General features: G+C 40.3%; 1 protein-coding gene across 1 annotated transcript in view; it reads right to left on the bottom strand.

The window, feature by feature from the left end:
- Positions 1 to 471: 471 nt before the first annotated feature.
- The window catches only part of PRODH (proline dehydrogenase 1), a 432,246-nt gene continuing 406,477 nt past the window's right edge, over positions 472 to 26,240 (bottom strand). The window contains exon 14 of the mRNA XM_053702069.1: positions 472 to 3,621. Coding sequence (XP_053558044.1) covers positions 3,431 to 3,621 — 191 coding nt within the window. The 3' untranslated portion in view covers positions 472 to 3,430. The remainder of the gene's footprint in view (positions 3,622 to 26,240) is intronic.

Below are 26,240 nucleotides of genomic sequence, written 5' to 3'. Positions count from 1 at the left end.
TGCCTTTCTTATTGCACACCCACCCTAATGAGTTTTACAAGTCATTCCCTTTAGTGTGACCGTCATTTCTGTGAATGGCAGTTAACAATTCCTAATCGACTGTTGAACTTTTATTGAATATCTTCCCCTGGGTGTATTGTGCCATCTGGTAATTCTCAGTGAGAGCAGTAAGACTTTTACAGTGATATTAAGGATCTACTGAGATAAGTTTGCATTTATATGTGTGGAACAACAAAGCAAAATAATTAGTACAATGAACATGTTCTTAATAGACACACCTTTTCTTAAAGAAAGCAGACTAGCAAACCAGTTGTATGCCTATATGTGATCATAAAAGTTATCTTATTGTCAACCATGATACTGTTTTTGTGCTAAAAGGATTAAATCAATAACATTTAGTACAAATTCTCTTTCTGTTATGGAGATTAAGAAGGCAAATATCACAAAAACAGGAAATCATAAAAACACACACACAATAATAATTTATTTTTATTAAAGATAAAGCAATATATATTTTATTATTAAAGATAAAGCAATATATTTAAATACAAAACTTTACAATATAATTCTTCACTATTCTAAAACCAAAATGAATGCCTAGAGGGTGGTTTTGTAAGTTTATGTTAAGAGTCTATAATAACAAAAAGTTAAAATATCTAATATGCCACTGGCAAACATGGCTATATTGCATCAACTGACACATGGCATTATGCTCTAGAGATTTTTATTTTCTTTAAAAATTTTTTATCATTATTCACTAATAATTTTGCCTTAAAACATCATGCAGGAAAAAAAGTTAAAATCAAATCAGGACAAATGGTGCATTATAGAGATTTACTCTCTGAACTGCTTGGGCACGCTGATATGATGGCCACATGTTCTAAAGTTATGTGATCTCCAATGTTGACAACACCAAAAATAATGAAGGTATAAATACTGGTAGTACAGTAAAACATCAATTGCTAAATGAGTAGCAGTCATTTGATTGGATGTAACATTTACTTTAAACTGTATTTATCTATTACACACAATATTAGTTTACATAATCCTCCACTAAACATTAGTGTCATTTGTTTAAAGACTTGAAGAATCCAAAATATTTCATTTAAATACATTATTTCATTCAACAGATAATTGCAGACTTCACTGTTTTACATTTAGTGGAAGAATCTAAAATTAATTGAAGTGCTTTAAAGGGACATGAAACTGATTTTTTTAATTCATGATTCCAACAGAGCATGTAATTTTCCAATTTACTTCTATTTTATATATTTTTTGTTCTCTTGGTATCCTTTGTTGGAAAGTATACCGAGGTAGGCTAGCTAAGGAGCTTCTGATTGATGGCTAAAAATATATGCCTCATGTTATTGGCTCACCCATGTGCATTGCTGTTCTTCAACAAAGGATACCAAGAGAATGCAGCAAATTGGAAAGTTGTTTTCTCTATCCGAAACATGAATGAAATATTTTGGATGTCATGTGCCTTTATGTTCTAGAATATTCTGCTGTTTTATTAGAACAATGCAGACATCAATTACACTGTCCACCCAAACATCAGTAAAGAAAATGTATATTGAACACAGCTGGAGTGAATTTAACAAAAATAAATAACTGACACACCAAGCCCCTCATTATAAAAGACGATAAGCATTATTGCTTGGGTATGAATATAAATTTATAACATTTTATAGCATCAGTAGTAAGTTTTTTTGTAAGGTGCTTTTATGTCATAGACATGCAAATAATAATAATAATAATACTATAGATAAATACATTCTATGTATATTGAAATCAAATTGAACTCTGAGATCTTGAACAAAACCAAAAAATGCTAAAAGTTTATCTAAGCACTAAAAAAGCAAAGTATTTTATTAATAGACTAAAAGAAGCTGACACTTTAAAAGTGCTTGCATGTAATCAATATTGTGTGTGTATATATATATATATATATATATATATATATATATATATATATATATATATACACACAGTATATAGGCAATGGAATAATAAAAGGGACTTTGAAGCCCACATTACAGATTTTTTTAAATCTACCTATGGGTATTTGCTTATCCTCCTGAATTTGTAGCTCATTTTGCATAGTGCTTTCATTGGGAGAATAATAAAGCATAATAATAAAGCATGTCCTCATGGTTGACAAAGCCAACCTGAATAAATACATTTAGCATGCTAAGCAAGGTCACTTTTACTTTTGGTATTTGTACTATAAATTTTAACATCTTTGCAATCCTGTATTGGGTATAACAATTATTTTGGTCACTTCAGAAGCATCTATATTTAATATGGATTTTTGGCACCAATCAAAGATGTTCAATGACACTTCTGTTTAGATATAAGCTGACTCCCCCTTTACTAACTATTCATAGACACAATTTATGCTTTTGGTGGAAGGAGTTTCTGAATATTTTACATTTAAAAATACCACTTATAGTTAAAAAATAAAATCAGCTTGTTATTTAATTTACATTTAAATTGTAGATGTTGTAAATTGGATATACAGTATCCCATAGTTAAATATTACATCAACAGAGCAACATATATGTAACATGCCTCATTAAACAAGCTAGTTTTACTTATTTTTTTTGCTTCAATAAATAGGTCTTATGATTTTCAAGGTAACAACATGGTCTCAAGGTTGTAGTGAAAACTTACTGTAACAGCATTATTTTCTGGTTAAATATGATAAATACATTTACAGTGATTACAGCCAAAGTATTAGGTACATCAATACATGAAAATACAACATTTAAAGGAGTTAAAAATTCAAATAAATGCAATTTGATAAGAAAAGGACAGTATTTTTGGCTGGTTCAGCAGAATGATCTACAGTATATACCAATTCTTAATAGCCTTCACACACACACACACAGAATATATATAAATATATATATATATATATATATATATATATATATATATATATATATATATATATATATATATATATATATATATACTGTATATACATATGTCTAAACCTACCGTCTAATGAGTTAAGACATATTATGTAATTCAGCTAAACACCATAAATCTGTACCACAACTTAGTGAAACAGGCAGTAGATAAAAGAAAAATAATCAAAAGTGAAGATTACACAATACCGTTTTTTGCTCTATTTAGGATTGGTATCATGTGATCTGCTCTTACGACTGGTGTCATATGACCTGTCAATATGTATGTTTTTTTTTTTTTAATTTGGAGAACTCCGCTCTGTAAAGCTTGAACATTATTAAAAGCTATTAGCACATTTCATATACAGATCATATTTGATGCAGAAAGAATTGTTATGATCTTCTATGCACAACTAAAAGTATAACATTAAATTTGATATGAATTACAAATTATCGTTATCACAGAAACAATTAGTTGCCTTGCCAGCCTGTGTAAACTACTAGCCGAATGCAACTTCCTAAATCCTAGGACTGTAGAACAGGTTTCCAGTAAGCATTCGCCTTTTAATTTCCATCCACAAAAGCTCCCTCTCTCTGGCCGCGCCTTTCATTATCCCACGGTTCTCTTGGGCTCTTCTTGACAAGTATGGCAAGACTTCATTGACTGGTCCATAGGGAACATATTTGTAAACTGGATAACCAGCTTGACCTATAATTCCATTCAAGACAAAAATTAAGATAAATTACAAAGCTGCTTAGAATGAATCTAAAAAAAAACACACGTTTCCTTAATGAAAAAATAAACCATTTTGAAATACTAAAAAGATGAGAAATGTGAAATCTTGCATAGTAGAGCTTGACCATAAATGTATTTAGGTTTAAACTAAGTAACTCTGACAGCTGTTTTCAGAATGTCCTTCCATGAATCATTTTGAAGGTTATAAAATCAATTTCTAACCAATATAACAAGATGTATTTAGATATCAAGGAAAGATTCTTCTGCAAGCAGGATTAATATGGACCACCAGCGACCAGTGGAGACATTCTATTTAACTGGAGTCAAAGCTAACTCCCTTTTTATTACAGGTCTTATTTAAGATTAACTATATTTATACTAGTTAGGTCTGTAACATAATAAATGAAGAAGCCACCTCTGGCTATATATAGAAGTCAGCAGTAAAAACAGAATTTATGCTTACCTGATAAATTACTTTCTCTTACGGTGTATCCAGTCCACGGATTCATCCTTACTTGTGGGATATTCTCATTCCCTACAGGAAGTGCAAAGAGAGCACACAGCAGAGCTGTCCATATAGCTCCCCCTCAGGCTCCACCCCCCCCAGTCATTCGACCGACGGTTAGGAGAAAAAGGAGAAACCATAGGGTGCAGTGGTGACTGTAGTTTGACAAAAATAAATAAATAAATTTAAACCTGACTTAATTGCCAGGGCGGGCCGTGGACTGGATACACCGTAAGAGAAAGTAATTTATCAGGTAAGCATAAATTCTGTTTTCTCTTACATGGTGTATCCAGTCCACGGATTCATCCTTACTTGTGGGATACCAATACCAAAGCTTTAGGACACAGATGAAGGGAGGGAACAAGTCAGGTAACCTAAACGGAAGGCACCACTGCTGCAAAACCTTTCTCCCAAAAATAGCCTCTGAAGAAGCAAAAGTATCAAATTTGTAAAATTTGGCAAAAGTATGCAGTGAAGACCAAGTCACTGCTTTACAAATCTGTTTAACAGGGGCCTCATTCTTGAAAGCCCATGTGGAAGCCACAGCTCTGGTGAAATGAGCTGTAATTCATACAGGAGGCTGCTGTCCAGCAGTCTCATAAGTCAATCGGATAATGCTTTTCAGCCAAAGGAAAGAGAGGTAGCAGTAGTTTTTTGACCTCTCCTCTTACCAGAATAGACAACCAACAAGGATGATGTTTGTCTGAAATCTTTAGTTGCTTTTAAATAGAATTTTAAAGCACGAACCACATCAAGATTGTGTAACAGCCGTTCCTTCTTAGAAACTGGATTAGGACACAGAGAAGGAACAATGATTTCCTGGTTAATATTCTTATTAGAAACGACTTTCAGAAGGAAACCAGGTTTGGTACGCAAAACAACCTTATCTGCATGGAACACCAGATAGGGTGAATTACACTGCAAAGCAGACAAATCTGAAACTCTTCGAGCAGAAGAAATAGCTACCAAAAACAAAACTTTCCAAGATAATAACTTAATATCTATGGAATGTAAAGGTTCAAACGGAACCCCTTGAAGAACTGAAAGAACTAAATTTAGACTCCATGGAGGAGCCACAGGTTTATAGACAGGCTTGATTCTAACTAAAGCCTGTGCAAACGCTTGAACGTCTGGTACTTCTGCCAGACGCTTGTGTAACAGGATAGACAGAGCAGATATCTGTCCCTTTAAGGAACTAGCTGACAATCCTTTCTCCAATCCTTCTTGGAGAAAAGACAAAATCCTAGGAATCCTAATCTTACTCCACGAGTAACCCTTGGATTCACACCAACAAAGATAAATTTTCCTGGTGACAGGCTTTCTAGCTTGGATCAAAGTATCTATAACTGATTCAGAGAACCCACGCTTAGATAGAATTAAGCGTTCAATCTCCAAGCAGTCAGTTGCAGAGAAACTAGATTTGGATGCTTGAATGGACCTTGTATTAGAAGATCTAAAGCCGTGTTAAGATGGGAAATCAAGGCGTATTTACACGCCTGGAATAAAAAAAACAGAGCAAGCGAAATCCAAACTGCTAATAGGATAAGGAACGCTTACAGAAAATTTTGTAATGAGAGATCCAAAGAAAGTTGGGAAATATATTGTGCAGCCAGAAAAGACAGTGATATTATGTTAAAACAAAAATCTTATCGGGAGGAGGCAAAACTTAATATTCAATTTAAAGGTTCATTTGGCTGTTCAGCTAAACATTTAGCTAGGTTAGTTAAGAATAGAAAGAGCCGGAATTTTATACCCGCAATCAAAACAGAAGTAAATAGACATGTAGATACGGAAAACATAAGTCAAGCTTTTCATGCATTTTAAAAGAAAATTTATAACAAGGTTAATATCAATATGGATAATCTAGAAAAATTCTGGACAAAGATAAAAGTGCCTATAATCCCGCCTGAATATCTTAAAATTTTAAATGCGCCGATATCAGGCGAAGAAATTCTCAAAGCAATAGAAAAAATGAAAAAGAATAAAGCGCCGGGCCCGGATTTTTTACCCGCAGAATATTATAAAATTTTAGCAGTTGAAATTAAAATTGTGTTGGAAAAATTATATAATGACTATTTCTGCTCTAATAATCCTATGTCTAAATATTTTGTGGCGGCTAATATTTCTTTAATCTTGAAGAAAAATAAAGATGTGGAAAATCCAGCCTCTTATAGACCGATTTCGGTACTTAATAGCGATTACAAAATTTTAACTTCTATTATTGCGGCTAGGCTAGCTAAAGGGCTAGAATATATTATACATCCCGATCAGACGGGATTTATGATTGCTAGGAATTCATCAAAAAATATTCGTAAGGTTACTTTACTACTAGATTATTTCTGGAACATGGAAAAGAGTAAATTAAGTAAGAGGTCTACCGATCTCGCGTTACTCACGCTTGACGCAGAAAAAGCGTTCGATTCGATCATCTGGTGTTATTTATTTCAGGCTATGGAAAAATTTGGCTTAAAGGATCAATTTATGCTCTTTGTTCGTAAAATATATGACTCCCCGATATCTTATCTTATAATTAATGGTACTCAGTCCCCAAAATTAACTCTTGAAAGGGGTACTAGGCAGGGATGCCCATTATCCCCTCTCCTATTTAATATGGCACTTGAACCACTTGCAATCTGGTTGAGGGATAATTTATCGGGGGTCTCTTTTGGTTCACATACGATGAAAGTATTATTGTATGCGGATGACTTATTATTAGTTTGTGAGAATACCCCACAAACTATGCCGCTAATCAAATTCATGTTAGCTGGATTTAGTTCTATCTCAGGCTATAAAATACATTTTTAAAAAAGTGAACTTTTGTGGGTTAATAAATTAAAGGCAAGCTGTCAATCTCATCCTTTCAAAAAAGTAGAATCCTTTAGATATTTAGGCATTATGTTGCATAAAAATCCACAAAAATTGTATAATTTAAATTTTCGTCCAATTCTAGAGAAGGCAAAGAAAGATCTTGAGCTCTGGGCCGCTTTTCCGCTATCTATCTCCGCTCGAATCAATTTAATCAAATCAATTATCCTACCACGTATTCTATATCCATTACAGAATCTACCTCTGTTGCTTATCAATAGAGATATACAGTTTTTTCAAAGATCTGTATCCAGGTTTATATGGGGAGGAAAAAAACCTCGTATCTCTTTAAATAAACTAATGCAGAAGCACAACGCGGCAGGCTTAGCACTTCCCAATCTCCGATTCTATAACTTGGCTACTTTAGCTAAAATAGCGCTAGATTGGATTATAGATTCTAATAATTTTGCAACTATTGATATAGAAAGTTTTCTTATACAACCTTTTGCTTTAAAAGCTTTGTTACATTGTACCTTAAAGTTACTTACACCTAAGATTAGATCAATGATTACAATTAAAAATATTGTTGTAGCTTGGCAAAGGTTTTGTAATATTATGCAAATTGAAGAAATACCTACCCATAATTGGGAATCCAGACTTCAGACCAGGCAGTCAATATAAAATGTTTAGATTATGGGAAGAGAAAGGGCTTATTAATGTAATACAAGCACTTAATGAAAACATGGAAATGCTCCCGCGAGAGGTCCTCTTTAATCAATTTGGCTTGGATAAGAATAATGATTTTGCATATCTCCAGCTGTCTCATTTTTACTATAAACAGAGTTTCTCTGTGGACGCGATGGATAAATGGGCAGACCTTAGCATTTGTATTAATAAATTTAGGAATGGTAATACAGCTATCTCTTTATTATATGATCTGTTGTTGGCTAAACAAAGCTTGCCTGTGTTAGACAATCTATGCAATATTTGGATAAAAATATTGCCTAGGTGCGAGGCGGATACCATTAAGCAGAGTTTTGATTCCTTGGACAAATCCCTACAAGTTGGAAAGAGTCACATTTTAAACTTGTTAATAATTATTATCTGACACCTTTTAAGATGTCACGTTTTTTTCCCAACCAGGTCTTTGTCTGCAATCGCTGCCGGTATCCTAATGCGGATACATTACATGTCTTCTGGTATTGTCCTAAAATATTTCAGTTATGGCAAAAAATTCAGTATTGGTTTACCCAGATATTTAAAGAACCATGGCAAATATCTCCAGAGCAGATATTTTTCTTAGAATTATCTAAGGATTTGGCAGTGCATTGTCAATATGTGGTTAAAATCTCTATATTAATAGCAAGATTTCTTATTATCAAAAATTGGCTGGCCCAAGAAGCGCCCTCTATGGGGGCATTTCTTAAAGAGATCCAAACACATATAATATTTGAATCTTTTTATAAAAGGCTAGCTTCTGAAAAAAAAATAGCAAAATTTATTTATACATGGTTACCAATAATTAAATCTTACCCGCTTGCTATACAAAAAAAGATCCTTAATCCATTTCTTAGCTCCAAATATTTTGCGGACTTGGTAGTCTTGAATGAATTCCCACCGATGTGGGTTTCAAATTTTAGAGAGGTAGGGTAGGGGATGGTGGGGGGGAGCCGCTATGCCAGAGGAAGAATTCCCCCCCCCCCTTTTTTCCTTTTTTTTTTTGTTTTGTTTGGTTTAGTTTTGTTATGTTTGTCTTGTTCTATGTTGTTTTGTTATATTTGTTTTATGAATTAGAAAATATCTCAACTCCTATTGCGGAAGGTCATGTAGCATGCATAATTATATCATAAGGTTCTAATTCTTGACATACAGACAAATATGTTTTATGTTATTGTTGCAAGATATGCACCAAAAGTTATGTATGTGTCTCTTTTTTTCTGTTATTAATGCTGTGGACTTCCTTATTTGATGATTATTGTACATGATTTTTGAGTGAGAATAAATAAAGTCTTAAAAAAAAAAAAAAAAAAAAAAAGAGAAGATCCTGCCTCGATGGCAGAGTCCATGGTGGAACAGATGACATGTCCACTAGGTCTGCATAAAAAGTCCTATCAAAATTGCCGAAACCTTTTCCTGTTTGATTCTGGTTACCAGACGAGGGAGAAGGGGAAACGGTGGAAAGACATAAGCCAGATTGAAGGACCAAGGCACTACTAGAGCATCTATCAATGCCGCCTTGGGGTCCCTGGACCTGGATCCGTAAAGAGGAAGTTTGGTGTTCTGACGGGAAGCCATCAGATCCAACTCTGGAATGCCCCATAGCTGGGTCAGCTGAGCAAAAACCTCCGGATGGAGTTCCCACTCCCCCGGGTGAAAAGTCTGACGACTCAGAAAATCCGCCTCCCAGTTGTCTACTCCTGGGATGTGAATTGCAGATAGAGTGATCCTCCGCCAATTTGATGATCTTGGATACTTCCTTCATCGCTAGGGAACTCTTTGTTCCTCCCTGATGATTGATGTACGCTACAGTCAAGATGTTGTCCGACTGAAATTTGATGAACTTGGCCGCCGCTAGTTGAGGCCATGCCTGGAGCGTGTTGAATATCGCTCTCAGTTCCAAAATGTTTATCGGGAGAAGAGAACATAGGCCCTGAGCTTTCAGGGAGTCCCAGACCGCACCCCAGCCTAACAGACTGGCATCTGTCGTGACAACGATCCACTCTGGTCTGCGGAAGCACATTCCCTGAGACAGGTGATCCTGAGACAACCACCGGAGAAGAGAATCTCTGGTTTTCTGGTCCATTTGTATTTGAGGAGACAAATCTGCATAATCCCCATTCCACTGTTTGAGCATGCACAGTTGCAGTGGTCTGAGATGAATTCGGGCAAAGGGGACAACGTCCATTGCCGCAACCATTAACCCGATTACCTCCATGCACCTCCATGCACTGAGCTACAGAAAGCCGAGGAATGGAATGAAGAACTCGGCAAGTAGTTAAAAGATTTAACTTCCTGACCTCCGTCAGAAATATTTTCATTTCTACCGAGTCTATTAGCGTTCCCAGGAAGGGAACCCTTGTGAGCGGAGACGGAGAACTTTTTTCGACGTTCACCTTCCACCTGTGAGACCTTAGAAAGGCAAGAACGATTTCTGTATGAGCCTTGGCACCTTGAAAAGACGACGCCTGAATTAATATGTCGTCCAGGTAAGGTGCTACTGCAATGCCCTGCGGTCTTAGTACCGCTAGAAGGAACCCTAGCACCTTTGTGAAAATTCTTGGAGCAGTGGCCAACCCGAAAGGAAGGGCCACGAACTGGTAATGCTTGTCCAGAAAGGCGAACTGATGGTGATCTTTGTGGATAGGAATATGAAGGTACGCATCCTTTAAATCCACGGTAGTCATATATTGACCTTCCTGGATCATCGGTAAGATTGTCCAAATGGTTTCCATCTTGAAGGATGGAACTCTGAGGAATTTGTTTAGAATTTTTAAACCCAGGATTGGGCTGAAAGTTCCTTCCTTTTTGGGAACTACAAACAGGTTTGAGTAAAAACCCAGTCCTTGATCTGCAATTGGAACTGGGTGTATCACTCCCATCTTTAGAAGATCTTCAACACAGTGTAAGAACCCCTGTTTCTTTGTCTGGTCTGAAGACAAACGAGAAATGTGGAACCTTCCCCTTGGAGAAGAGTCCTTGAATTCTAGAAGATACCCCCGAGCAACTATTTCTAATGCCCAGGGATCTGGAACATCTCTTGCCCAAGCCTGAGCAAAGAGAGAAATTCTGCCCCCTACTAGATCCGGTCCCGGATCGGGGGCTACCCTTTCATGCTGTCTTGGTAGCAGCAGCAGGCTTCTTGGCCTGTTTACCCTTGTTCCAGCCCTGCAAAGGCTTCCATGTTGCTTTGGGCTGGGAAGTGTTACCCTCTTGCTTTGCGGTTGCAGAGGTTGAAGCAGGTCCGCTCCTGAAGTTGCGAAAGGAGCGAAAATTAGCCTTGTTTTTAGCCTTAGAAGGTCTATCTTGTGTGGAGGGCATGGCCCTTTCCCCCAGCGATATCTGAAATAATTTCTTTCAACTCTGGCCCGAATAGGGTCTTTCCCTTGAAAGGAATATTAATTAATTTTGTTTTGGACGACATGTCAGCCGACCATGATTTGAGCCAAAGCGCTCTTCGCGCCACAATGGCAAAACCAGAATTTTTCGCCGCTAACTTAGCTAATTGTAAAGCGGCATCTGTGATGAAAGAATTAGCCAGCTTTAGAGCATGAATTCTATCCATGACTTTGTCATATGAAGTCTCCCTCTGGAGCGACTCCTCCAGCGCCTCAAACCAAAAAAGCCGCTGCAGTAGTTACAGGAATAATGCAGACAATTGGTTGAAGAAGGAAACCTTGTTGATCAAATATTTTCTTTAGTAAACCTTCTAATTTTTTTATCCATAGGATCTTTGAAAACACAACTGTCTTCTATTGGTATAGTTGTGCGCTTAGCTAGTGTTGAAACTGCTCCCTCTACCTTAGGGACCGCCTGCCACGCGTCCCGCCTGGGGTCAGTTATGGGGAACATTTTCTTAAAGATAGGGGGGGGGAACAAAAGGTATGCCTGGTCTCTCCCACTCCCTAGTCACATATATCCGCCACCCTCTTCGGGATCAGAAACGCATCAGTGTATACAGGGACTTCTAGAAACTTGTCCATTTTACACAATTTTTCTGGTACCATCATGGGGTCACAATCATCTAGCGTAGCTAAAACCTCCTTAAGCAGTACGCGGAGGTGTTCCAGCTTAAATTTAAACGCTAAGGAATCTGATTCTGCCCGCTGAGAAATTTTACCTGCATCAGAAATTTCTCCCTCAGACAGTACATCCCTCACCGCCACGTCAGAGGGTTGTGAGGGTACAACAGATAAATCATCCAATACTTCTGATTTCTCATCCTCTGTTCTTAAAACTGAGCTATCACATTTTTTAGGAAAAAACTGGCAGTTTGGATAGAAATGCCTCAAGGGAATTATCCATGACTGCTGCTAATTGTTGTAATGTAATAGGGGCCAATGCGCTAGAGGTACTAGGCATCGCTTGCGCGGGCGTAACTGGTGTCGACACATGGGGAGAGGAAGGAGGACTATCCTCATTACCTTCCGTTAAAGAATCATCTTGGGCTACATTTTTAAGTGTCACTGCATGGTCTTTAAAATGTTTAGATACCTTAGCACACTTTAAACACAAATGTAAAAGGGGGTACCGGCATGGCTATTAAACTCATAGAACAAGGTCTATCTGTAGGCTCAGACATGTTAAACAGACTTAGACAGCACTCAAATACAGTAAAATACAATTTTTGAAAAAACGGTACTGTGCCTTTAAATAATAAAAAGTGCACACTTTTTTTTACTAAACCTCCAAAAATCATCCAATCTTTATGAAATGTTCACCATATGATCCTAATGCTTTGAAATGATTGCACAGTAAATTTCAAGTCAATTAACCCCCTACTGCCCAAACCGGAGCAAATTAACCATGCCACAGCCTTTGCTGTGGTCCTACCTTCCTCGGGGATTAGTTTTGATCGAAAATAAGCCTCTCTGAAGTCCATAAGTAATCTTTGGACCCTTCACATGGATCTGCATGAAGCTGTTTGTAAAATCAACTGCGCAACTGAGGCGCGAAATTCAGGCCCCCTCCATCTTCACTCTTGAGTTGTGGGGCCTACCCAAGCCAAAATAGGTGTCTAAATATATGCCATGTGGAATAAACCCCCAAAAAAGTGTTTCAAATGTAATATAAACTTGTATAAATATCAGATATTTGTAAAAAAAACAGAATTTATGTTTACCTGATAAATTACTTTCTCCAACGGTGTGTCCGGTCCACGGCGTCATCCTTACTTGTGGGATATTCTCCTCCCCAACAGGAAATGGCAAAGAGCCCAGCAAAGCTGGTCACATGATCCCTCCTAGGCTCCGCCTACCCCAGTCATTCGACCGACGTTAAGGAGGAATATTTGCATAGGAGAAACCATATGGTACCGTGGTGACTGTAGTTAAAGAAAATAAATTATCAGACCTGATTAAAAAAACCAGGGCGGGCCGTGGACCGGACACACCGTTGGAGAAAGTAATTTATCAGGTAAACATAAATTCTGTTTTCTCCAACATAGGTGTGTCCGGTCCACGGCGTCATCCTTACTTGTGGGAACCAATACCAAAGCTTTAGGACACGGATGAAGGGAGGGAGCAAATCAGGTCACCTAACTGGAAGGCACCACGGCTTGCAAAACCTTTCTCCCAAAAATAGCCTCAGAAGAAGCAAAAGTATCAAACTTGTAAAATTTGGTAAAAGTGTGCAGTGAAGACCAAGTCGCTGCCCTACATATCTGATCAACAGAAGCCTCGTTCTTGAAGGCCCATGTGGAAGCCACAGCCCTAGTGGAATGAGCTGTGATTCTTTCGGGAGGCTGCCGTCCGGCAGTCTCGTAAGCCAATCTGATGATGCTTTTAATCCAAAAAGAGAGAGAGGTAGAAGTTGCTTTTTGACCTCTCCTTTTACCAGAATAAACAACAAACAAGGAAGATGTTTGTCTAAAATCCTTTGTAGCATCTAAATAGAATTTTAGAGCGCGAACAACATCCAAATTGTGCAACAAACGTTCCTTCTTTGAAACTGGTTTCGGACACAGAGAAGGTACGATAATCTCCTGGTTAATGTTTTTGTTAGAAACAACTTTTGGAAGAAAACCAGGTTTAGTACGTAAAACCACCTTATCTGCATGGAACACCAGATAAGGAGGAGAACACTGCAGAGCAGATAATTCTGAAACTCTTCTAGCAGAAGAGATTGCAACTAAAAACAAAACTTTCCAAGATAATAACTTAATATCAACGGAATGTAAGGGTTCAAACGGAACCCCCTGAAGAACTGAAAGAACTAAATTGAGACTCCAAGGAGGAGTCAAAGGTTTGTAAACAGGCTTAATTCTAACCAGAGCCTGAACAAAGGCTTGAACATCTGGCACAGCTGCCAGCTTTTTGTGAAGTAACACAGACAAGGCAGAAATCTGTCCCTTCAGGGAACTTGCAGATAATCCTTTTTCCAATCCTTCTTGAAGGAAGGATAGAATCTTAGGAATCTTAACCTTGTCCCAAGGGAATCCTTTAGATTCACACCAACAGATATATTTTTTCCAAATTTTGTGGTAAATTTTTCTAGTTACAGGCTTTCTGGCCTGAACAAGAGTATCGATAACAGAATCTGAGAACCCTCGCTTCGATAAGATCAAGCGTTCAATCTCCAAGCAGTCAGCTGGAGTGAAACCAGGTTCGGATGTTCGAACGGACCCTGAACAAGAAGGTCTCGTCTCAAAGGTAGCTTCCAAGGTGCAGCCGATGACATATTCACCAGATCTGCATACCAAGTCCTGCGTGGCCACGCAGGAGCTATCAAGATCACTGACGCCCTCTCCTGATTGATCCTGGCTACCAGCCTGGGGATGAGAGGAAACGGCGGGAACACATAAGCTAGTTTGAAGGTCCAAGGTGCTACTAGTGCATCCACTAGAGCCGCCTTGGGATCCCTGGATCTGGACCCGTAGCAAGGAACTTTGAAGTTCTGACGAGAGGCCATCAGATCCATGTCTGGAATGCCCCACAGCTGAGTGACTTGGGCAAAGATTTCCGGATGGAGTTCCCACTCCCCCGGATGCAATGTCTGACGACTCAGAAAATCCGCTTCCCAATTTTCCACTCCTGGGATGTGGATAGCGGACAGGTGGCAGGAGTGAGACTCCGCCCATAGAATGATTTTGGTCACTTCTTCCATCGCTAGAGAACTCCTTGTTCCCCCCTGATGGTTGATGAACGCAACAGTTGTCATGTTGTCTGATTGAAACCGTATGAACTTGGCCCTCGCTAGCTGAGGCCAAGCCTTGAGAGTATTGAATATCGCTCTCAGTTCCAGAATATTTATCGGTAGAAGAGATTCTTCCTGAGACCAAAGACCCTGAGCTTTCAGGGCTCCCCAGACCGCGCCCCAGCCCATCAGACTGGCGTCGGTCGTGACAATGACCCACTCTGGTCTGCGGAATGTCATCCCTTGTGACAGGTTGTCCAGGGACAGCCACCAACGGAGTGAGTCTCTGGTCCTCTGATTTATTTGTATCTTCGGAGACAAGTCTGTATAATCCCCATTCCACTGACTGAGCATGCACAGTTGTAATGGTCTTAGATGAATGCGCGCAAAAGGAACTATGTCCATTGCCGCTACCATCAACCCGATCACTTCCATGCACTGAGCTATGGAAGGAAGAGGAACGGAATGAAGTATCCGACAAGAGTCTAGAAGCTTTGTTTTTCTGGCCTCTGTCAGAAATATCCTCATTTCTAAGGAGTCTATTATTGTTCCCAAGAAGGGAACCCTTGTTGACGGAGATAGAGAACTCTTTTCCACGTTCACTTTCCATCCGTGAGATCTGAGAAAGGCCAGGACGATGTCCGTGTGAGCCTTTGCTTGAGGAAGGGACGACGCTTGAATCAGAATGTCGTCCAAGTAAGGTACTACAGCAATGCCCCTTGGTCTTAGCACAGCTAGAAGGGACCCTAGTACCTTTGTGAAAATCCTTGGAGCAGTGGCTAATCCGAAAGGAAGCGCCACGAACTGGTAATGCTTGTCCAGGAATGCGAACCTTAGGAACCAATGATGTTCCTTGTGGATAGGAATATGTAGATACGCATCCTTTAAATCCACCGTGGTCATGAATTGACCTTCCTGGATGGAAGGAAGAATAGTTCGAATGGTTTCCATCTTGAACGATGGAACCTTGAGAAACTTGTTTAAGATCTTGAGATCTAAGATTGGTCTGAACGTTCCCTCTTTTTTGGGAACTATGAACAGATTGGAGTAGAACCCCATCCCTTGTTCTCTTAATGGAACAGGATGAATCACTCCCATTTTTAACAGGTCTTCTACACAATGTAAGAATGCCTGTCTTTTTATGTGGTCTAAAGACAACTGAGACCTGTGGAACCTCCCCCTTGGGGGAAGTCCCTTGAATTCCAGAAGATAACCTTGGGAGACTATTTCTAGCGCCCAAGGATCCAGAACATCTCTTGCCCAAGCCTGAGCGAAGAGAGAGAGTCTGCCCCCCACCAGATCCGGTCCCGGATCGGGGGCCAACATTTCATGCAGTCTTGGTAGCAGTGGCAGGTTTCTTGGCCTGCTTTCCCTTGTTCCAGCCTTGCATTGGTCTCCAAGCTGGCTTGGCTTGAGAAGTATTACCCTCTTGCTTAGAGGACGTAGCACCTCGGGCTGGTCCGTTTCTACGAAAGGGACGAAAATTAGGTTTATTTTTTGCCTTGAAAGGCCGATCCTGAGGAAGGGCGTGGCCCTTACCCCCAGTGATATCAGAGATAATCTCTTTCAAGTCAGGGCCAAACAGCGTTTTCCCCTTGAAAGGAATGTTAAGTAGCTTGTTCTTGGAAGACGCATCAGCCGACCAAGATTTCAACCAAAGCGCTCTGCGCGCCACAATAGCAAACCCAGAATTCTTAGCCGCTAACCTAGCCAATTGCAAAGTGGCGTCTAGGGTGAAAGAATTAGCCAATTTGAGAGCATTGATTCTGTCCATAATCTCCTCATAAGGAGGAGAATCACTATCGACCGCCTTTATCAGCTCATCGAACCAGAAACATGCGGCTGTAGCGACAGGGACAATGCATGCAATTGGTTGTAGAAGGTAACCCTGCTGAACAAACATCTTTTTAAGCAAACCTTCTAATTTTTTATCCATAGGATCTTTGAAAGCACAACTATCCTCTATGGGTATAGTGGTGCGTTTGTTTAAAGTGGAAACCGCCCCCTCGACCTTGGGGACTGTCTGCCATAAGTCCTTTCTAGGGTCGACCAAAGGAAATAATTTTTTAAATATGGGGGGAGGAACGAAAGGAATACCGGGCCTTTCCCATTCTTTATTAACAATGTCCGCCACCCGCTTGGGTATAGGAAAAGCTTCTGGGAGCCCCGGCACCTCTAGGAACTTGTCCATTTTACATAGTTTCTCTGGGATGACCAACTTGTCACAATCATCCAGAGTGGATAATACCTCTTTAAGCAGAATGCGGAGATGTTCCAACTTAAATTTAAATGCAATCACATCAGGTTCAGCCTGTTGAGAAATGTTCCCAGAATCAGTAATTTCTCCCTCAGACAAAACTTCCCTGGCCCCATCAGACTGGGTTAGGGGCCCTTCAGAGATATTAGTATCAGCGTTGCCATGCTCTTCAGTATCTAAAACAGAGCAGCCGCGCTTACGCTGACAAGTGTTCATTTGGGCTAAAATGTTTTTGACAGAATTATCCATTACAGCCGTTAATTGTTGCATAGTAAGGAGTATTGGCGCGCTAGATGTACTAGGGGCCTCCTGAGTGGGCAAGACTCGTGTAGACGAAGGAGGGAATGATGCAGTACCATGCTTACTCCCCTCACTTGAGGAATCATCTTGGGCATCATTGTCATTATCACATAAATCACATTTATTTAAATGAATAGGAATTCTGGCTTCCCCACATTCAGAACACAGTCTATCTGGTAGTTCAGACATGTTGAACAGGCATAAACTTGATAACAAAGTACAAAAACGTTTTAAAATAAAACCGTTACTGTCACTTTAAATTTTAAACTGAACACACTTTATTACTGCAATTGCGAAAAAACATGAAGGAATTGTGCAAAATTCACCAAATTTTCACCACAGTGTCTTAAAGCCTTAAAAGTATTGCACACCAAATTTGGAAGCTTTAACCCTTAAAATAACGGAACCGGAGCCGTTTTAAACTTTAACCCCTTTACAGTCCCTGGTATCTGCTTTGCTGAGACCCAACCAAGCCCAAAGGGGAATACGATACCAAATGACGCCTTCAGAAAGTCTTTTCTAAGTGTCAGAGCTCCTCTCACATGCGACTGCATGCCATGCCTCTCAAAAACAAGTGCGCCACACCGGCGCGAAAATGAGGCTCTGCTTATGCTTTGGGAAAGCCCCTAAGTTATAAGGTGTCTAATACAGTGCCTGCCGATATTATTATATCAAAATACCCAGATAAAATGATTCCTCAAGGCTAAATATGTGTTAATAATGAATCGATTTAGCCCAAAAAAAGTCTACAGTCTTAATAAGCCCTTGTGAAGCCCTTATTTACGATCGTAATAAACATGGCTTACCGGATCCCATAGGGAAAATGACAGCTTCCAGCATTACATCGTCTTGTTAGAATGTGTCATACCTCAAGCAGCAAGAGACTGCATACTGTTCCCCCAACTGAAGTTAATTGCTCTCAACAGTCCTGTGTGGAACAGCCATGGATTTTAGTTACGGTTGCTAAAATCATTTTCCTCATACAAACAGAAATCTTCATCTCTTTTCTGTTTCTGAGTAAATAGTACATACCAGCACTATTTCAAAATAACAAACTCTTGATTGAATAATAAAAACTACAGTTAAACACTAAAAAACTCTAAGCCATCTCCGTGGAGATGTTGCCTGTACAACGGCAAAGAGAATGACTGGGGTAGGCGGAGCCTAGGAGGGATCATGTGACCAGCTTTGCTGGGCTCTTTGCCATTTCCTGTTGGGGAGGAGAATATCCCACAAGTAAGGATGACGCCGTGGACCGGACACACCTATGTTGGAGAAATAATCGATTGCCCCTTAACAGTGTCCACCAGTGTTTTGAGCCCTTACAAATAAGCCTTCCTTCTATACTAAGTCTCAGAATATGGCTTACCTTTCCCACATGGGGATTCTTGTCAGTCCTCTAGCATTACTAAGTCTTGACTAGAAAAAAATGACTGAAACATACCTTAAAGCAGTTAAGCCTGCAAACTGTTCCCCCCAACTGAAGTTTTCCGGTACTCAACAGTCCTGTGTGGGAACAGCAATGGATTTTAGTTACAAGGTGCTAAAATCATTTTCCTCTCAGCAGAAACCTTCATCATTTTCTGCCTCAGAGTAAATAGTACAAACTGGCACTATTTTAAAATAACAAACTCTTGATTGAAGAAATAAAAAACTACAAACTAACACCACATTCCCTTTACACTCCCGTGGAGATGCTACTTGTTAGAGCGGCAAAGAGAATGACTGGGGGGGGGCGAAGCATGAGGGGGAGCTATATGGACAGCTCTGCTGTGTGCTCTCTTTGCACTTCCTGTAGGGAATGAGAATATCCCACAAGTAAGGATGAATCCGTGGACTGGATACACCATGTAAGAGAAATAATGATAGGTAAAACCATTGCAACAACAAACATTATTAAATAATATTAATTGTTATTAAATAAGAACCACAGGAGTATTTAAGTGCGTCTGCCCTTTAAAGGGACATTACATTCAAAATGAGATACCCCATAAAATGTTAATTATAAATGGAAAAATGCAATGTAGTTTCATTATTTTCCTTTTTCCCCTAAAACATATCTTTAACAAAATAAATAAAAAAGTACTTTCAACAGCCTCCAAAGATGTTGGATTAGATACAACAGATACTAAAAATGCAACAGTCTACAAAGTGATTGCTTGATTAGTATGGGAGCTCATTTATAGCTCCTACTACAAAAGAAATGTTGCGAATAAACATACAGTCTCAAAATGCTTTTAAACATTTATTTTGTATGTAGATATTTTGCAGTAAAGTGCTTAATTGATTATAATATATATATATATATATATATATATATATATACATATACACACACATACATATATATATATATATATAATTGATTCCAATCCAAACCTTTTTCAAACTGAGCCCGTTTGATAAAGGTTCGGATTGTAACCGAAATGTTATGGGTTAAGGCCCTTTTGTTTGTTCAAGCACTTTATAGATTAAAGGCTGATTGGAAAAGTATCCTGAGTTGCCTGCTTTTTTCCAGTTTCATTACATATCCTTGGCCAGGCTTTGTGTTCTAGGGACTGTTTGCATCTACCTAATTTGCAGAGCACCAGGCAGTTGTGTGGATGGTGTGTGACACTTTTCCTTACAAATATATATATATATATATATATTATATATATTGTATCAGCACCCCTAGTTAAGTAAATTACACAGTTCTATATACTGAGATAAAATATTGTGTGTCCTATATAGGAACACACTTCCCAGTATAGTGCACGGATAAGGGTATTAATTTAATATTTCAAAACAAGAGAAAAACAGAATTTATGTTTACCTGATAAATTACTTTCTCCAACGGTGTGTCCGGTCCACGGCGTCATCCTTACTTGTGGGATATTCTCCTCCCCAACAGGAAATGGCAAAGAGCCCAGCAAAGCTGGTCACACGATCCCTCCCAGGCTCCGCCTACCCCAGTCATTCGACCGACGTTAAGGAGGAATATTTGCATAGGAGAAACCATATGGTACCGTGGTGACTGTAGTTAAAGAAAATAAAATATCAGACCTGATTAAAAAAACCAGGGCGGGCCGTGGACCGGACACACCGTTGGAGAAAGTAATTTATCAGGTAAACATAAATTCTGTTTTCTCCAACATAGGTGTGTCCGGTCCACGGCGTCATCCTTACTTGTGGGAACCAATACCAAAGCTTTAGGACACGGATGAAGGGAGGGAGCAAATCAGGTCACCTAAATGGAAGGCACCACGGCTTGCAAAACCTTTCTCCCAAAAATAGCCTCAGAAGAAGCAAAAGTATCAAACTTGTAAAATTTGGTAAAAGTGTGCAGTGAAGACCAAGTCGCTGCCCTACATATCTGATCAACAGAAGCCTCGTTCTTGAAGGCCCATGTGGAAGCCACAGCCCTAGTGGAATGAGCTGTGATTCTTTCGGGAGGCTGCCGTCCGGCAGTCTCGTAAGCCAATCTGATGATGCTTTTAATCCAAAAAGAGAGAGAGGTAGAAGTTGCTTTTTGACCTCTCCTTTTACCGGAATAAACAACAAACAAGGAAGATGTTTGTCTAAAATCCTTTGTAGCATCTAAATAGAATTTTAGAGCGCGAACAACATCCAAATTGTGCAACAAACGTTCCTTCTTTGAAACTGGTTTCGGACACAGAGAAGGTACGATAATCTCCTGGTTAATGTTTTTGTTAGAAACAACTTTTGGAAGAAAACCAGGTTTAGTACGTAAAACCACCTTATCTGCGTGGAACACCAGATAAGGAGGAGAACACTGCAGAGCAGATAATTCTGAAACTCTTCTAGCAGAAGAAATTGCAACTAAAAACAAAACTTTCCAAGATAATAACTTAATATCAACGGAATGTAAGGGTTCAAACGGAACCCCCTGAAGAACTGAAAGAACTAAATTGAGACTCCAAGGAGGAGTCAAAGGTTTGTAAACAGGCTTAATTCTAACCAGAGCCTGAACAAAGGCTTGAACATCTGGCACAGCAGCCAGCTTTTTGTGAAGTAACACCGACAAGGCAGAAATCTGTCCCTTCAGGGAACTTGCAGATAATCCTTTTTCCAATCCTTCTTGAAGGAAGGATAGAATCCTAGGAATCTTAACCTTGTCCCAAGGGAATCCTTTAGATTCACACCAACAGATATATTTTTTCCAAATTTTGTGGTAAATCTTTCTAGTTACAGGCTTTCTGGCCTGAACAAGAGTATCGATAACAGAATCTGAGAACCCTCGCTTCGATAAAATCAAGCGTTCAATCTCCAAGCAGTCAGCTGGAGTGAAACCAGATTCGGATGTTCGAACGGACCCTGAACAAGAAGGTCTCGTCTCAAAGGTAGCTTCCAAGGTGGAGCCGATGACATATTCACCAGATCTGCATACCAAGTCCTGCGTGGCCACGCAGGAGCTATCAAGATCACCGACGCCCTCTCCTGATTGATCCTGGCTACCAGCCTGGGGATGAGAGGAAACGGCGGGAACACATAAGCTAGTTTGAAGGTCCAAGGTGCTACTAGTGCATCCACTAGAGCCGCCTTGGGATCCCTGGATCTGGACCCGTAGCAAGGAACTTTGAAGTTCTGACGAGAGGCCATCAGATCCATGTCTGGAATGCCCCACAGCTGAGTGACTTGGGCAAAGATTTCCGGATGGAGTTCCCACTCCCCCGGACGCAATGTCTGACGACTCAGAAAATCCGCTTCCCAATTTTCCACTCCTGGGATGTGGATAGCAGACAGGTGGCAGGAGTGAGACTCCGCCCATAGAATGATTTTGGTCACTTCTTCCATCGCTAGGGAACTCCTTGTTCCCCCCTGATGGTTGATGTACGCAACAGTTGTCATGTTGTCTGATTGAAACCGTATGAACTTGGCCCTCGCTAGCTGAGGCCAAGCCTTGAGAGCATTGAATATCGCTCTCAGTTCCAGAATATTTATCGGTAGAAGAGATTCTTCCCGAGACCAAAGACCCTGAGCTTTCAGGGATCCCCAGACCGCGCCCCAGCCCATCAGACTGGCGTCGGTCGTGACAATGACCCACTCTGGTCTGCGGAATGTCATCCCTTGTGACAGGTTGTCCAGGGACAGCCACCAACGGAGTGAGTCTCTGGTCCTCTGATTTACTTGTATCTTCGGAGACAAGTCTGTATAGTCCCCATTCCACTGACTGAGCATGCACAGTTGTAATGGTCTTAGATGAATGCGCGCAAAAGGAACTATGTCCATTGCCGCTACCATCAACCCGATCGCTTCCATGCACTGAGCTATGGAAGGAAGAGGAACGGAATGAAGTATCCGACAAGAGTCTAGAAGTTTTGTTTTTCTGGCCTCTGTCAGAAAAATCCTCATTTCTAAGGAGTCTATTATTGTTCCCAAGAAGGGAACCCTTGTTGACGGAGATAGAGAACTCTTTTCCACGTTCACTTTCCATCCGTGAGATCTGAGAAAGGCCAGGACAATGTCCGTGTGAGCCTTTGCTTGAGGAAGGGACGACGCTTGAATCAGAATGTCGTCCAAGTAAGGTACTACAGCAATGCCCCTTGGTCTTAGCACAGCTAGAAGGGACCCTAGTACCTTTGTGAAAATCCTTGGAGCAGTGGCTAATCCGAAAGGAAGCGCCACAAACTGGTAATGTTTGTCCAGGAATGCGAACCTTAGGAACCGATGATGTTCCTTGTGGATAGGAATATGTAGATACGCATCCTTTAAATCCACCGTGGTCATGAATTGACCTTCCTGGATGGAAGGAAGAATAGTTCGAATGGTTTCCATCTTGAACGATGGAACCTTGAGAAACTTGTTTAAGATCTTGAGATCTAAGATTGGTCTGAACGTTCCCTCTTTTTTGGGAACTATGAACAGATTGGAGTAGAACCCCATCCCTTGTTCTCTTAATGGAACAGGATGAATCACTCCCATTTTTAACAGGTCTTCTACACAATGTAAGAATGCCTGTTTTTTTATGTGGTCTGAAGACAACTGAGACCTGTGGAACCTCCCCCTTGGGGGAAGTCCCTTGAATTCCAGAAGATAACCTTGGGAGACTATTTCTAGCGCCCAAGGATCCAGAACATCTCTTGCCCAAGCCTGAGCGAAGAGAGAGAGTCTGCCCCCCACCAGATCCGGTCCCGGATCGGGGGCCAACATTTCATGCTGTCTTGGTAGCAGTGGCAGGTTTCTTGGCCTGCTTTCCCTTGTTCCAGCCTTGCATTGGTCTCCAAGCTGGCTTGGCTTGAGAAGTATTACCCTCTTGCTTAGAGGACGTAGCACCTTGGGCTGGTCCGTTTCTACGAAAGGGACGAAAATTAGGTTTATTTTTTGCCTTGAAAGGCCGATCCTGAGGAAGGGTGTGGCCCTTACCCCCAGTGATATCAGAGATAATCTCTTTCAAGTCAGGGCCAAACAGCGTTTTCCCCTTGAAAGGAATGTTAAGTAGCTTGTTCTTGGAAGACGCATCAGCCGACCAAGATTTCAACCAAAGCGCTCTGCGCGCCACAATAGCAAACCCAGAATTCTTAGCCGCTAACCTAGCCAATTGCAAAGTGGCGTCTAGGGTGAAAGAATTAGCCAATTTGAGAGCATTGATTCTGTCCATAATCTCCTCAAAAGGAGGAGAATCACTATCGACCGCCTTTATCAGCTCATCGAACCAGAAACCTGCGGCTGTAGCGACAGGGACAATGCATGAAATTGGTTGTAGAAGGTAACCTTGCTGAACAAACATCTTTTTAAGCAAACCTTCTAATTTTTTATCCATAGGATCTTTGAAAGCACAACTATCCTCTATGGGTATAGTGGTGCGTTTGTTTAAAGTGGAAACCGCTCCCTCGACCTTGGGGACTGTCTGCCATAAGTCCTTTCTGGGGTCGACCATAGGAAACAATTTTTTAAATATGGGGGGAGGGACGAAAGGAATACCGGGCCTTTCCCATTCTTTATTAACAATGTCCGCCACCCGCTTGGGTATAGGAAAAGCTTCTGGGAGCCCCGGCACCTCTAGGAACTTGTCCATTTTACATAGTTTCTCTGGGATGACCAACTTGTCACAATCATCCAGAGTGGATAATACCTCCTTAAGCAGAATGCGGAGATGTTCCAACTTAAATTTAAATGCAATCACATCAGGTTCAGCTTGTTGAGAAATGTTCCCTGAATCAGTAATTTCTCCCTCAGACAAAACCTCCCTGGCCCCATCAGACTGGGTTAGGGGCCCATCAGAAATATTATTATCAGCGTCGTCATGCTCTTCAGTATCTAAAACAGAGCAGTCGCGCTTACGCTGATAAGTGTTCATTTTGGCTAAAATGTTTTTGACAGAATTATCCATTACAGCCGTTAATTGTTGCATAGTAAGGAGTATTGGCGCGCTAGATGTACTAGGGGCCTCCTGAGTGGGCAAGACTCGTGTAGACGAAGGAGGGAATGATGCAGTACCATGCTTACTCCCCTCACTTGAGGAATCATCTTGGGCATCATTGTCATTGTCACATAAATCACATTTATTTAAATGAATAGGAATTCTGGCTTCCCCACATTCAGAACACAGTCTATCTGGTAGTTCAGACATGTTAAACAGGCATAAACTTGATAACAAAGTACAAAAAACGTTTTAAAATAAAACCGTTACTGTCACTTTAAATTTTAAACTGAACACACTTTATTACTGCAATTGCGAAAAAACATGAAGGAATTGTTCAAAATTCACCAAATTTTCACCACAGTGTCTTAAAGCCTTAAAAGTATTGCACACCAAATTTGGAAGCTTTAACCCTTAAAATAACGGAACCGGAGCCGTTTTGAACTTTAACCCCTTTACAGTCCCTGGTATCTGCTTTGCTGAGACCCAACCAAGCCCAAAGGGGAATACGATACCAAATGACGCCTTCAGAAAGTCTTTTCTAAGTATCAGAGCTCCTCTCACATGCGACTGCATGCCATGCCTCTCAAAAACAAGTGCGCAACACCGGCGCGAAAATGAGGCTCTGCTTATGCTTTGGGAAAGCCCCTAAAGAATAAGGTGTCTAAAACAGTGCCTGCCGATATTATTATATCAAAATACCCAGATAAAATGATTCCTCAAGGCTAAATATGTGTTAATAATGAATCGATTTAGCCCAGAAAAAGTCTACAGTCTTAATAAGCCCTTGTGAAGCCCTTATATACGATCGTAATAAACATGGCTTACCGGATCCCATAGGGAAAATGACAGCTTCCAGCATTACATCGTCTTGTTAGAATGTGTCATACCTCAAGCAGCAAGAGACTGCTCACTGTTCCCCCAACTGAAGTTAATTGCTCTCAACAGTCCTGTGTGGAACAGCCATGGATTTTAGTGACGGTTGCTAAAATCATTTTCCTCATACAAACAGAAATCTTCATCTCTTTTCTGTTTCTGAGTAAATAGTACATACCAGCACTATTTCAAAATAACAAACTCTTGATTGAATAATAAAAACTACAGTTAAACACTAAAAAACTCTAAGCCATCTCCGTGGAGATGTTGCCTGTACAACGGCAAAGAGAATGACTGGGGTAGGCGGAGCCTGGGAGGGATCGTGTGACCAGCTTTGCTGGGCTCTTTGCCATTTCCTGTTGGGGAGGAGAATATCCCACAAGTAAGGATGACGCCGTGGACCGGACACACCTATGTTGGAGAAATATAGACATTATTTGTCCAGCACCCAACTATGTCAGGAAAAATAATACTTATTTTAGGCAAAGAGAGATATTTGAGTCAATAATTCACATACTCTGTAGACATGCGTGATTTCAAAATTTATATACATCATTTGTAGCATTACAGCAAATCAAAAGCATGACCCCCAAATATTAAGCACAAAGTCCACAACCCGGGTTGTTAGTGGAAAT

This window comes from Bombina bombina, chromosome 2 (assembly GCF_027579735.1).
Source record: "Bombina bombina isolate aBomBom1 chromosome 2, aBomBom1.pri, whole genome shotgun sequence".
Taxonomy (NCBI): Eukaryota; Metazoa; Chordata; class Amphibia; order Anura; family Bombinatoridae; genus Bombina; species Bombina bombina.
This window is presented reverse-complemented; position numbering and strand designations above follow the sequence as displayed.